We start from the raw sequence: 14,127 nt of genomic DNA on the forward strand, positions 1-14,127 counted from the left end.
ATTTCACTGTTAAATTGTGGGCTAAGGTGAGATCAAAAGGTATAGCATGCATAAAGCATGCTAGATGACTGCCATACTCCATCACGTCCTAATTATCTTCTTCAAAGACTTACGGCAGTTTTCTGGCTCATCTGAACGATCTCCACAGTCATCTTCTGTGTCACATTTCCACCAGAAAGGAATGCATTTGTCATTCTTGCACACAAACTGCAACAGGAAGAGAAGTGAATCAAAGTGATGATAGGGCATTACATCAGGGCTTCACTGGCTCATTTGTCGTTGACAAAAGCGTAAGCTAGGTATTGTATCACCGGGCAGCCAGCCAACTGTCAATAAGCAATGACCAGGCATGAGTAGTTTATCAAATAGGCCACAGCGGGGAACTGAGATATGAAAAGCCAGTTATCAATGGGCCATTTTTCCATTAATGATGTTTACATCATTACCTGGCTGGCTGTGCAGTTGGACATGCAAGTGCGCTGATCGTTTGCCAGATAGAAGTTGGTGGGACAGGCACACTTATAACCCCCACCAGGAGAAAGGAGGCAGAGATTACTGCAGCCACCGTTGTTTATCTGGCACGGGTGGTTGAGCACTGGAAAAGATAAAAAGAGGGAAAATGTTTTCACCACATGGTTCACTTATTTTTCCACCCCCAACCCTTAGGTTTTAGATCTGAATTAATGTAGGGAATATATTTGAATATACTCAAAATAAGTTATTACACCACAGACAGAAACTAAATCAATACTGAAATGTTACTTAACAGCAGTAAACAGTTTGCGCACTAAGACTGTAAACTTGTTCAAAAGACCACATTTACTCCTCCTACCCGGAGGTTGGCGGTAAGGATGGTAAATGTGGATGTCCATGGGTCGGTGCAGGGTGCTGATCAGGGTCGTCTTGTTGGTACCCAGAGTCTTATGAGCTCTGTTGATGGACTTTGTTTCCCAGTCGGTCCAGTAGATGTATTCTTCAAACAGTGTCATGGCAAATATGTGAGGGATGTCTTGGCTGAGAACTGTGAGGATACACAAGAATAAACAAATCGCATTCTATATTTGAAGACAAATCACTCTGGATGTTTCCTACTGCAGCCTTCAGTAGGCTGATTGGAGGAAATGCCTTAAAACAACATATAATACAGTCACCAAAAAAATACGTGAATGTTTTTTGTATCTCAAATATACATGTGAATATGTCAACATATTCAGAATGTGAAGCTCTTGCTGCTCCTGTGTTGCTGTTTTGCAAAGAGAAACCTTTGATAAAATCCTGCACTGTTAATGGCAAACTGAGGCAGGGTGGGGCGCGGACATGCACCATATCTCTGTGTTATATAATAGGTTCTACACCTCATTAGGTGTTACACTATTAACCACTTTTCCTGCTCTTGTATAATACGTTTTATTCTCACTCTCAGTGTTTGTGTGTTATGGAAGCACACCATAGCAATGCATCACATGCTGACAAATTTGCAAATGCTGTGTGTGTGGCACAAGTTCAAAATACCTCGACGGCGAGAGACCGTAGCTTCAGCGCTGACTTTAAAGAATAATGCACCTTAAACGACTGACGTTGTGATGTAATAGCGGTTTTTATAGCATCAAGTTGAGCTGAGGTATTGGTGAGATTAACATTAATTGCCCTTTGATCCATTCTTATCTCAATTCAAACAGGCCAAGTCTTGTTGCACAAAGACACACAGAGGCACACTGGTGTTTTATGGCATATGTGTATCCAGGGATGGGTGAATAATAATTTATAGGATGCATTAAATCTAGAGCGCTGAGCTGAAAGAAGTCAGTGACATTTTATGATGACTTCTTAATGCCAAATAGCTTCAATTCATCTTGATAGATCAAAAATGTTCATGAAGCACAACACTCTGCTGGAAGTCTATTCTGTAAGTTGTAAACTATCCCATAATTTAATGCATATGCCTAAACAAAGAAAAAAGGATTCTATCCCTATGCTATCTATAAGTTTTAAGCACAACTTATAAAATGTGGGAAGTATTAATGCAGATGACCAATGCACTCCAGAATTCCTGCATGCTAAGCCGTTTAACAATTCCAGCTATTGTAGTACATGTACTAAACAACTGAGCCCTATGCAGATATCGCACACGCTCAGAGGCCTCTCCTACCAGAACAATCTGTCCTATTCACAGTTTGTGTCTTCTGGACTTGAGTTGCAGGACTCCAGAATAGCAGACAGCCATGTAACCTGCCTGCTCATGCCTGGTGTCTCTCAAGTGTGTGTGTGTGTGTGTGTGTGTGTGTGTGTGTGTGTGTGTGTGTGTGTGTGTGTGTGTGTGTGTACGGAAGAAAGTCACTCAGATTTCAACTCCATGTGAACCTGCAAAATTTCCTCACAGGAAAACCTAACCCCTCTTTAATCACCACTATGGTCTTGTCATAAACGGTTTATCCTGTTAAATGAGTTATGATCTATAAACCACTTAAAGCTCCTCAGCTCCCTGACACATTTATTTAAAAGATTAAATCAGTTCATGGACAGAAACTGTGACACTTAATAGCACACTGCTGCCTGTTACTGAGAGGTTTTACATAATTAGTCTTTGACAAAAAAAAGGCACTAAAGATGAGAGTATTTTGACTCTCACATGCTGTACTTTCCAAAAGTCTTGAAACAACCCGTATTTCTTTGAGGGAAAACTGGAAATAAATGCTGTGATTTATTGAAACATGCAAACACGTCTGGAAACAAAAATTGAGTTTGTATATTTACTTTCAAGACAACTCTGAAAAATTACAAGAAGCAGAATACAAAGAAATGACGAGTGGGTTCAGAGCCGGTGTTTCTTCAGACAGATACAACAATCAAAAACAAACAATTGAAATCTCAGAACTTTAGAAGATATGGCACCACCAGTCAAACAGTTTAAAAAAGTGAATGTGTTTACTGGTCTGTTTACCTGTGTGTCTGTTCTTGCCATCCAGGCTGGCAAACTCAATGTAGTCCTCCCTGGCATCAGCCCAGTATATACGGTCATTGATGAAGTCCAGGGTTAATCCATTGGGCCAGGTGATCTTATCCTCTATGATGACACTTCTGTTAGTGCCATCCATCCCAATTCTCCCAATGTGAGGGCTGTCACCCCAGTCAGACCAGTAAAGATAACTAAGATTGGAGAAAGACAATCTTGAAATTACAGTTGTACATTCAAATCTAAATCAGCTTAAGATGAGAAATAATTAGGAAATTATACATTTAAGTTATATAAACAGTGAGTGTAGCTGGTGCTGATCTGCAGTGTAACTTCTCACCCATAGCGTACATCCAAAGCCACTGCACGAGGTTCCCTCAGGCCACTGTTGACCAGCACCGTTCGGTAAGCCCCATTAAGTTTTGACACCTCAATGGTGTCTCGGCCTTTGTCGCACCAGTACAGGTTTCCACCGACCCAGTCTACCGCCAAGCCATCGGGATTACTCAGAGAGGTTCGGTGCAAAACCTGCCAGGTTTATCAATCAATACGTAAGATGATGATGATGTAGTTCCCAATCAGGGACTCACGGGTTCGCTGCATCAATAATCCAGCATTCCACAATAAATATTGCTCGACTATTAAATCAAAACGAAAGGATTTCAGATGTTCTCACTCACCTCCATGTTGCTGCCGTTCATATGCATGCGTCGAATCATGCTGCCCTGAGTGGTCACATCCGTCCAGTAGATCATCTGCTCTGCATAGTGGAAGTCCAGTGCTACTGCATTATTAAGACCCTGAGGGGGGGAAAAGGAAGGAGCAATATTAAAAATGAAAAACACAGAAGAAAAACACTGAATGTTTCTTTAAACTGTCATCTGTGTGTCTTACCTGCTTTATAAGAGTGTAGTTGGTACCATCCAGGTTCAGTTTTCTCAGGTAGTACCGATTGGCAAAGATCAAGTAGGGCTCTTCATCTACACGCATACATCACATAGAAAACGTACTTTACTGCTTTAGGCGTGCATTTGCTGTGAAGACGCACTGAAACTCACGTATGTGTGCCTTACCCGATGTGGACTTGCAAACAGTGGGGTCATTGGGGCTGAGCTCAAAGCCGTCGACGCAGAGACAGTGGAAGCTGCCGTGTGTGTTGATACAACGTTGGGAACAGGGGTAGGTGGTTGTGCACTCATCTATATCCACACATGTCTTCCCATCACGCTTCAGCTGGAAACCAGGATGACACCTGCACTGAAGGTGCCAAAAGCACAGGAGATGTGTCAAAAATCTCACAGCCTACGGATCTGGCCGCTTCTCACATTTAGCCTGGACCGGTTACAAAGGCGTGCCAGCGTGTCTCAATCAGCTCTCAATCGGCCACAGACATGTGCGCTTTACCTTCACCAAAAGCTTTATTTCTGCTCACTTTCTGAAAAAGAAATCCAGCTGCTGCTGTCAAAAGTGCTGCGTAAATAGCTGCAAATCTCATTTGCAAAGTCGTCTTCCAACAGAGTACGGGGGTAAAGGATAAGCTGACATTAATATGTGTTTAAAATAAATATGGCATGAACATCATCGCAGCATAAGGAACGGTTAGAACACGTATTCATTACTAGTCGGAATCGTTGTAACTGTCACTTCCAATAAACACATCTATGTTTCGAAAGAACACACACACAAATTCTGCTCTGCCATCCAGAATACACAGAGGAAGCCACATTTGTGAAAAGTCTCTGATGGCAAAGTTTCAATATATACAATTAAGTTTTGTGCAATCATAATTAGTCAGTTTGCAATACTTCTGAAATCCCAGACCAGGATTCTTGAGGTGAACAAAATCTTATCATTTTCAAATTAAGCCCTGACCACAACCTCGCCACCACAGACACAGGAGTTCACGCAGAGTTCAACCTGTTCCAGGACTGGCCTCCTACTTTCAAGGACGAGGCAAAACATGTTTTTTCGTCTTGCATAACTGCGTGCCTGAAGTGAGTGGATCCCAACCTTTTAAAATCAGCTCCTCGTTGACTCATCGTTACTGGCATATACATTGTTTTTCCTGTGTTGACTCCATGAATTTTAGTAAAACTTTTTGGCCCAATGAAGCCTGTGCAATAATTTCATTAGTCATGATATTTGTTTTTGACAACAAACAATGAATTAGTTACCTTGAAGCCGATCTTGAGGTCATCACAGAGCTGTGTGCAGCCGCTCAGCTTGCTGTTGAGACACTCGTTGATGAAGCAGTTGAGTTCATCGGAGCCATCACCACAGTCGTCATTGCGGTCACACAGCAGTGTCTCATTCAAGCATTTTTTATTATGGCACATGAAAGCTGAGTCATTGCACGTCCTCTCTGAAATCATAGACAAATAGCAGGTTATATCAGAGTGTGAAGCGGGATGTGGCTACGTCTTTATGAGCAAGAAATTTAACATATGATTCACACCTTATTATGCTGGCAGAGAAATAAAAGATGTAGCGAAAGAGAGGAAATGAATACCAGAGTCTGTGCAGCGAGGGTTCTTGGGAGCTTCGTCGGAACGATCCTGACAGTCAAACTCTCCGTCGCACTCCCACTTCTTCTGGTTAAGGCAGCGGCCATTGGCGCAGCGGAACTCATCGGGACCGCACGGCGGATATTCTACATCAAAACGCATTTGTTATTAATCTCAATTTTAGTTGGTGGTTTAGCAAAAAACAACATTCATTTTCAAGCAAAAGGCTAAATAAGCTTCCAGGATTGAAAGCTCACCACATTCGAGGGATTCGTCCGACTTATCGACACAATCAAAGTCATGATCGCACACAAAGTGCTTGGGGATGCACTGCCTGTTCTGGCACATGAACTCGTTTTCAGGATCACACGTGTTGTTGGTGTACACTGGAAGCAGATGGAAACATTTGTTTTTAATGCATGGGGAACTGTATCGCTTCTCTGCACTTTTTCTTCAATCTGCTAACTGTGTCACTCACTGCAGCCAGCCTTCACACTCTCATCAGCTCCATCAGGACAGTCGTTGTCTCCATCACACTTCCAGCGCTGCGGCACACACATATGGGAGCCTGGACACTGGAAAGCCTCAGGACTGCAGGTTTTGGATTCTGTAACGACATCATGTAGAAGTCATACATGGATAGGACGTCAGGAATTGTCATGGAGTTTAAGGTCTCCTTTGAATGTGAGAAGAGAAGTAGCGAGAAAAATGTCACATACTGCAATTCTGGTCCTCATCAGAACCATCGCCGCAGTCGTCGGAGCCGTCACACACCCAGTGGCTGGAAATGCAGCGATGGTTCCCGCATTCAAACTGGGTGGATGTACAAAACTTGTCTGCAAGAGAGGGTGGGGAGCATTTTACAGTCATTATTACATTTAAGCTGTGTTTTTCCATCTGCAGTGGGAAGCCCAAAGAAAAACAGTCTGGCTTTCTTTTCGTTTTCTTTTTGCTATGATTTGTGTGTTTTCAAGATAAAGATAGGGGTATTAGAGGACAACTTCGCAGAAGACTGACCACAGTGTGTCTCATCAGCCCCGTTCTCACAGTCATTCTCTTTATCGCAGGTCCAACTCATAGGAATGCACCGACCGCTGGGGCAAGCAAAGAAGTTGACTGGACATTTAAGCTTCCTCTTATCTGCAACACAACAGAGAAAAAAAGAAAACATAATCAAGAACCTCCGGTAGGTTCAGAAAAGCTGAATGTCTTTTGGTAGTGAAAGATAACACTTACCTGGACAGTTTCTTTCATCAGAAAAGTCACCACAGTCATTGTTGCCGTCACACACCCACGAGGGCAGATAACACAGAGTGGTTTTCTCACAGCTTTGGAAAGAGGCTCCTTTAACTCCAAGCCGGAAAAAACGGGAGCAATCAGTGGGTTCTGAGAAAAAACAGGAACAAGTTTCAGGAGCTGCCCTTTAAATTCTGCAAAATAAATCTTAGACCGTTTCACACGAATTGCACTGAAGTACATAGTCAAGTCTATATTAATATACTGATTAAGAAGTGCACTTGTGAAAAAGAAGAAGAAATATTGTTGAAAATCGTGGCAGTTACATACGGCAGTTCATTTCATCGCTTGCATCCTCGCAGTTGACCACCTGGTCACAGCGGCTGTAGTTGGAGATGCAGCTTCCATCTTTGCACTGGAACTCTCCTGCTTTGCAAAGTGTCACTGCAAGCACATACAGCAGTTTCACAAATGACAAGTGGAGAGAAAATACATCCTCAAAACCACACACAAACTCTCCGTTAAGCACATTTTATGATTTCCTTAAACATGCAGGCAGAACAGAGGTGTCATGAAAAATGTCGACACTATTCAAACTATGAGAATGTTTAGACTGTTATCCTTTGTGCAGCTGCTACTTTGGAAACAAACCACTTACTGTTGCAGGGCAGTTCATCTGAATGATCACCACAGTCATCTGTGCCATCACACCAGAAGTGGTGACCAATGCAGCGGCCGTTCATGCAGCGCCTGTAGCCTTTCTTACATAGTCGATTGGCTGTGAAGGAGGACCAGCTGACTTAGCTCAGGCACAGAGGGTTTTTTTTTTTTTAAACATCTCTTGCAGCTACTTATTCATTAACTGAAATTCACCACCTAACTGCTCTGTAAAAACTCACCACAATAGGACTGCTTCTCATCAGACTTGTCCTTGCAGTGGGCCATGCCGTCACAGGTCAGACTGTAGTTGATGCAATCACCATTCCCGCACTCAAAGCCATCGACACTTCCGCATGATACGTTCAGGGCTGGTGAGGGAGAAACGTTTGAATTCAGAAACATTTATCCATTCTGATGAAGACGGCAACGTTATGAAGTTTAATTCTTCCTCTTTCTTACGAGAACAGGTGTTGTCTTCGAGGAGTTGCCGGTCTCCACGGCAGCTGCAGTTGACCCGGCCGTCGGACGTAGGCAGGCACAGGTCCTGGCAACCTCCGTTGTTTGTTCGGCAAGGAGAAAATTCACCTGAGGAATTTTTTTAGAAGCTCTTTAAACTGCACGTCGAATGACTGACAAGCATGCTGATATTACATTTCTTGCAGTTATGAACATTTGCATGAACTCTCTAGCTTGGCAATATTTAAAAGCCTGTGGAAGTTGGGTTTTTATTATATACATGGCAGCAGCTCTGTATACCTCCACTTACAGCTAAGTGTTAGCAGCCTGGCAACGTGTGCACATGCAGGTATAATGCAGACAGTAAACATGATACCTGCCACAGTGTCGTACACTAAACAAACTACAGCCGAATTTCATTCATTTTGCAGTTATATAAACATAAATCAAATTACTGGGCAAATTAAAATGTTGACCTGATGGCAATGGGGCCAAATTGCAGCAGTGGTGATACTCACAGCTGTTGGTGTCATTAGCTACAGCAACGATGCCCATTGGTTGCTGAGGGATGTCAGCACGCAGCACTTTCATGTCTCCTCCAGTGTACTTGTCAGCTCTGAGGACAGCCCTCCTCACCCAGTCAGTCCAGAAGATGTAATCTCCGTACACAGCGAGACCGAACGGATGGACGGGCTCGTTTTTCAGCAGCACCTGAGGCATAAAAAACAGCAGGTGTAATTCCATAAACACGAGGCGCAAGTCCATGTTTTAGGGAAAGTTCAAAAAACAACAAACAAAAAGGAAAGCGCTGCCTTACGTAACGGTTGCTTCCATCATATTCACAGCGCTCGATCTTGTCCAGCGTGGCGTCAGAGAAGTAGAGTTTCTCGGCGCGGTGATCTATGGCCAGGCCGTTGGGAGTTTTAATGTCGCTGCCGATGATCACGATCACGTTGGCTCCGTTCAAAGAGGCCCTCATAATGCTCGGAGCCTGCTCATTCCAGTTTGTCCAGAACATGAGACTACGGTGGGAACAAACAGAAAACAAGAATTAAGAGCAGTGGGAGCTCCCAAAACGTCTTGGTAAAAGAAAAAGAAAGTTACACTTGACTGAGCCAAAAATAAATCCAGTGCTTAAGAGAAAAAGAATAATTGTATTGGAACTGGGCCCTGATTTAGTGCAGAGCAGCAAATTTCAATATTAATGACTCACTCTTGACACTCGTCCAACACAAAGGCTCGAGGGTGGTCTTCTCCAGACATGGTGACTACGGTGTTGCGGTTGTAGGCCACAGAACGGCTCTGGTCCACAGTGTGGCGAGTGATGGTGGACGTTGTATAACTGGTCCAGTAGAGTGTATCCCAGCCGCGATGGTATGCCAGGCCCTCAACTGACCCAACATCTGTGATAGGAAATATAATATATGATTTTTCAGATTTGAGTTCTTTCCTGGTGTCGGGCCAACACTTTGAGAAGTAAAAGGCTTAACAAATGCTTTAGATTACACTAAAAAAATATCACCTCTTAGAGGCATTAGTGGGAGTTTTACAGAGAATTCAACACATCATAAATCACTGTCAGGGTGTTACCACGGAGCACCTATGAGACTAAAGAGGAAGTGGAGCTTTTAAGGTTTCCCCATCCACATGCATCATCTAATAAACTGTGAAACATGGACGAAGATTGAGATAGAGGGGAAGCAGCGGCCACTGAAACAGGGAACAGTAAAATGGAAGTGATGCCATACAGAACCGAGTGTGCGTCACAGCTGTTGTTCTTGGACAGAGTTTAAAGAGTCGGTCTCATCGTGTCATTTTATGGCGACCCGCCTGCACATACAAACACAGCTTCATGTGGATACTCTCATTCAAGCTCTGAACTCTTGTTCTGGGAAGAAAATTGCAACTGGGACAGGTTGAGTCACTTTAGGGATAAAGGCCAGGGTAAAGACAAAGCAGCTTCCCCCTGCATCGATTTTTCCTCTTTTTCCCCCCCCTCTCGGTACCCACGCGACACACATCATCATGGAAAAGAATACCGTGCTGCAGCCTTGCAGGCTCCACGGTGTGCATTCATCTCTGCTTAGTTACATTAGCAACCACATTTATGACCACTTACAGCCGACAATAAAAAAAAGGATACTCTACATAACTGTTTGCTCTCAGCTGAAAGCCTTTAATTGCCTTTTAATAGACAAATGTCGAAGTGCCATAATCAGCAGTAATGCAGGACAATTTTGAGGCTGAACACATTGTTAACAGACTTAAATAAATCCAAAAGAGCAGCTTGGGGCCAAATACAGTCACACAAACAAGTAAGAGTGATGAGTAAAGCTGATTCAAGCCAGGATTACGTAATAAGGATCACCAGGGCCCACCCTCCCACTGGGTAATTCAGCTCAGCCCCCTGACTGTGCAAACAACAGAGAAAACCTGACAGGAAGATGATTACCTCTCAGAACAGAGTCTTTCAAACACTCACGAGGGAGAACAAGAGCAGGGCGAGTGGCGCCTGAGAATTACTAAGCGTTAGTTACCCTCATTTTCATCACGCCTCATCTTTTTTTTTTCCTTAACGGATTTAGCACCGCATTAGATGCAGAGCAACTCTTCTTCCGGCGGAGTCTACAGGTTGAAGAGCTTTCACATGGACAATGAGTCTCCGGTTGATGGGAATACTTAAGTCAAGTGCATTGACTGCCTTTAGAGAGGAATGCCAACTAGCAGCTACTGGGATGGATTCGTCCACTGTTGCTTGGTTTCAAGAATCAATACAGCCACAGAGTAACTACATTATAAAGGACGAGCTGATGCAGCTAAGGAAATGCAACTCTGCAAAGACCGCCCTTTAAGGTCATCCTTTCATGTTTTCTGGAAAAGAAAAGCTTGATAACAACAGTGCATTTTTCTGATCCATTTTCCCAGAAATGGGGAATACCATATCCAACCATCGTTAAGTGATTTACATTTCTTCAAGTGGCTCGGAAACCATAAGAGTCACAGTGTGAAAAAGACTCTGCAAGTGCCAGATATAGTCAAGTCTGTTTCTTCTCCCCTTTTCCTGTGAGTCGGTGAGAAAGCCAGCTGACCAGTGTGATCTTATCTGCTTAACTAATACTATCATCATGAAACCACTAACTGCCTCGGCGGAGTCTTTTTTTCCTCTGGAAACTGGATCCAACAGCTGTAACACCCAGAGACTACATGAACAAGCTGTTCTGCTGCTTAACATTAACAAGATATTAAATTAATTGCTTAGCAGACTTACGGCGGGGATTGCATGGAGAGTTTGGGGCAGCAGATGAACAGAAGCAATCTGGGCAAAATGACTGGAACAGATGAGGTTTTGATTAAATGTTTAGTCCCCATCTTGGATGGGCTGATTCTGTTGACTGGGCTCATAGGGCAAACTCTGGTCATCATCATTCTTACTAGGAGGAGGAGGAAACAGAACCAGCCCCCACACAGCACAGACATCCTACTTCTGGTTCTGAGCGCTGCTGACCTGCTGCTGTTACTCTGCCTGCCCTTCCACACCTCCGCTATCACCCTGGGCTTCTGGCCTTTCGGCGGCTTCCTGTGCAAAGCTATCAGTTTCCTGGGCGTGACCTGCTCGGTTGCCTCCGTATTTACCATGGCAGCTTTGGCTGTGACTCGCTACCTTACAGTGGTACACCCCACCTGGGCCTTCCGCTTGCGAATGCACAGGCGCATTAAACTGACAGTAGCTCTGCTCTGGGTGCCTGCCTCAGCTCTGGCAGCACCGCAGTTTGCATTTCGCACAGTCACCGTGTCCAGTGTTGTGGAGTGCTTTGCCTTCCTGTCTGACTTCAGCCAGCTGGTCTACAGCATCGCCCTTTTCCTGTTTGGCTTCGCTCTGCCACTAGGCATCATTATAATGATGTATGCAAAGATTTATTGTTTTCTTCGATATGCACGCCAGGTGGGGAATGCCTCTCAGCTAGAACGCTACCAGAGACAAGTCACTCACACTTCAGCCCTATTGGTTGCCGTCTTCACCATCCTGTGGCTGCCCTCCTATGTCCTCATGTTTTCCTTAATTGGAGGACATTTAAAAGACTCATCTGGCAACAAAGTATTTGCCATCGTGGCCAGGCTGCTGGCAACCTCAGTGGGTGTGGTAAACCCTGTACTCTACAGCTTTGTGTCTCAGAAGTTTAGGCGAGACTTACTAGAGCTTGGAAGAAGACAATGGGCACGGTGCAGAAACTGTGTGAGTGGCTGCCCTTATGCAATGAGCAGAGACATGGTACGGCCTTTTGAGGAGGACAGTACCTCAGGGAGAGGCCAAAACTGACTTTACAGAAGGAGATCTGGAATTAAGACTAGTTAATACCTCCAAACAGGCTGAAATATTACATAAGAAACTCTCAGTGACGTTAAATATAATAAAATTAATTCCAGATGTAAGAGATTTACTGCAGATTGCCAAAGTGATCACTTTCTTGATGTTTTTCCACATTCGTTTTTCAACCAGCAATGACTGACTTTATTCCATTAGCACATGTGGAAACAGGACTAGTCTTGGTTTCATTAACAGTGCGTTTTAGTTAATAACTTGGACAACAGACGTCTCTAAAACATGACAGAATGGGATTATGTAATCATGTCAAAAGTTAATAAAATACACTCCTCTAACCTGAGCTGGAGCTTATTTGGAGCTCAATAAGTTCTACATTCAGTACACGATGTAAGACGTCTTTCTTAAAACTGCTTCAAACCCTTGTTCTCAATGCAAAATGAGTAAAAACACAAACCCTGTGCACCTTCCTTGTTCTCCTGCTGTACTTAACAAAATAATTCATTTTTTGAATCTTGTTAGATGTGAACAGCTCTGGTCCAGGGCTTTTAAATATGATACTTCACTCTTGAATTATTTAAAGAGAGCGGGATTTAAAAGGCTCTTCAGTGGTGAAACAAGCAAAAACCAGGGCGTGGGTGTTGGTGTGCGCAAGCAGTAGCAGCTCTGAAGTGATGTCAGTCTCTACTGGTTGAGTTACAGCTGCGTGTTCATTACACCGGATCCTCCCGGATGCTTGTATTGTGTCTGCTGACACCGTAGAGGGGACAACATTCAATTATTAATGGAGAGGATTTAAAAAAATATGGCAGCAAAGAGCAACGCAGCAGAAATATTTGTCAACAGAGGTGGGGAAGTCTTAAAAGCAGCAAAACGTAAGGTTTTCCCGACGCTTTGACAGAAACGCGAAATGCATCTGATGACCCCGCACTTACTTTCCACCACGATCTTGCGGTCTGTGCCGTCGTCATTGATCTGCTGGATGTTGCCAAAGTGAATGTCGCTGAAGAAGACGCGGTTGGCTCCCCTCCCTCCCCCGCCATGGTAGTCAAAGCTGAGAGCGATGACATTCTTCATGTGATCGGGATCCTCGAACGGCTTAATGGGCGCGTTGAGGTTTGTCTCGTCGGACAGGTGGATGCTTTTCAGGATGGTGCGCTCGGAGTACAGCAGGTAGCCGTCGTAGTCACGGCAACTTTGGTTGTCCTCTGCCAGCATGCCATGAGCACAGGCGCAGGTGCGCTCCCCATTCCCACGGAAAAGACACAGCTGTTCACAGCCGCCGTTGTTGTTTTTGCAGACGTTCGAGCCTGTGGAGAGAGTCACACAGTTTATTAGCATTGCTGTTACACGAACACTGAACACGGTTAAATGCTAAAGGTGGCGATTCATTTTGTCATTGTTAGGCAGCTGCCATCTTATTAGGACATTTTCAACAGTAAAAGCAACTTTTTTAAGCTTATGATAATATGTGTTTGTTTTTACCTGTCTGTCTGGCTCTATTGAAGACTTTAATATCTTTGAGCTGTACACCGATGCCTGTCCTGAGCTGCACAGCATCTGTGGCGTTGTCTTTGCTGCCTCTCTTAATGGAGCCATTAGCATGGGTCCTAAAAAAACAGAACAAGAATAAAACAGTCAGTAAATGAACACTCTTACAATATGAAGTATTGTTCAAAACAACATAAAGACTGACCTGTCACTCCAGTAGATGTACTCCTCAAATACAGATACAGCAAACATGTCCATGTTGTTGTTGCCCAGAACCAGCTCCCTGTTTTTTCCAGTCTCCAGGTTGATGCGCTCGATCTTGTCTGTCCTGGCATCGCACCAATAAAGCAGACCCTCCTGAGCACAGGAAGTAAAAAAACAACAACTGTGATTATTCAGGACAGACCAAAATCCTAAGATTTCAGTTCAATTGAACCTGTATTTGGGAAACCAGTTAGCTGATAACCAGTTTGTAATGTAAGCTTTTAGTGAATATCAAGTGAATT

General features: G+C 43.9%; 2 protein-coding genes across 3 annotated transcripts in view; one reads left to right on the plus strand and one right to left on the minus strand.

Moving 5' to 3' along the window:
• The window catches only part of LOC113013000 (low-density lipoprotein receptor-related protein 1-like), an 80,217-nt gene that overhangs the window by 12,057 nt on the left and 54,033 nt on the right, over nucleotides 1–14,127 (minus strand). For both annotated transcript variants that reach the window (XM_080294410.1, XM_080294409.1), the window contains exons 39-63: nucleotides 13,827–13,978; nucleotides 13,616–13,740; nucleotides 13,066–13,440; nucleotides 9,023–9,212; nucleotides 8,627–8,831; nucleotides 8,328–8,520; nucleotides 7,813–7,938; nucleotides 7,593–7,721; nucleotides 7,352–7,471; nucleotides 7,024–7,137; nucleotides 6,694–6,843; nucleotides 6,475–6,597; nucleotides 6,177–6,293; nucleotides 5,936–6,064; nucleotides 5,715–5,843; nucleotides 5,463–5,603; nucleotides 5,128–5,315; nucleotides 4,027–4,210; nucleotides 3,848–3,933; nucleotides 3,634–3,753; nucleotides 3,294–3,481; nucleotides 2,942–3,147; nucleotides 833–1,021; nucleotides 447–595; nucleotides 114–207 (exon numbers count right to left, since the gene is read on the minus strand). In XM_080294410.1, the coding sequence (XP_080150536.1) occupies nucleotides 114–207; nucleotides 447–595; nucleotides 833–1,021; nucleotides 2,942–3,147; nucleotides 3,294–3,481; nucleotides 3,634–3,753; nucleotides 3,848–3,933; nucleotides 4,027–4,210; nucleotides 5,128–5,315; nucleotides 5,463–5,603; nucleotides 5,715–5,843; nucleotides 5,936–6,064; nucleotides 6,177–6,293; nucleotides 6,475–6,597; nucleotides 6,694–6,843; nucleotides 7,024–7,137; nucleotides 7,352–7,471; nucleotides 7,593–7,721; nucleotides 7,813–7,938; nucleotides 8,328–8,520; nucleotides 8,627–8,831; nucleotides 9,023–9,212; nucleotides 13,066–13,440; nucleotides 13,616–13,740; nucleotides 13,827–13,978 (3,922 nt within the window). The remainder of the gene's footprint in view (nucleotides 1–113; nucleotides 208–446; nucleotides 596–832; nucleotides 1,022–2,941; nucleotides 3,148–3,293; nucleotides 3,482–3,633; nucleotides 3,754–3,847; nucleotides 3,934–4,026; nucleotides 4,211–5,127; nucleotides 5,316–5,462; nucleotides 5,604–5,714; nucleotides 5,844–5,935; nucleotides 6,065–6,176; nucleotides 6,294–6,474; nucleotides 6,598–6,693; nucleotides 6,844–7,023; nucleotides 7,138–7,351; nucleotides 7,472–7,592; nucleotides 7,722–7,812; nucleotides 7,939–8,327; nucleotides 8,521–8,626; nucleotides 8,832–9,022; nucleotides 9,213–13,065; nucleotides 13,441–13,615; nucleotides 13,741–13,826; nucleotides 13,979–14,127) is intronic.
• LOC113013026 (galanin receptor type 2) lies at nucleotides 10,946–12,468 on the plus strand. The gene has a single exon (XM_026153568.2). It carries the CDS (start codon nucleotides 11,090–11,092, stop codon nucleotides 12,125–12,127), a length of 1,038 nt encoding a protein of 345 aa, XP_026009353.1. The 5' UTR covers nucleotides 10,946–11,089; the 3' UTR covers nucleotides 12,128–12,468.

Source organism: Astatotilapia calliptera, chromosome 20, assembly GCF_964374335.1.
Source record: "Astatotilapia calliptera chromosome 20, fAstCal68.1, whole genome shotgun sequence".
NCBI lineage: Eukaryota > Metazoa > Chordata > Actinopteri > Cichliformes > Cichlidae > Astatotilapia > Astatotilapia calliptera.

What these genes read in the sequence shown, in the direction of transcription:
- LOC113013026 (XM_026153568.2), top strand. Translation starts at nt 11,090, where the DNA reads ATGGAGAGTTTGGGGCAGCAGATGAACAGAAGCAATCTGGGCAAAATG.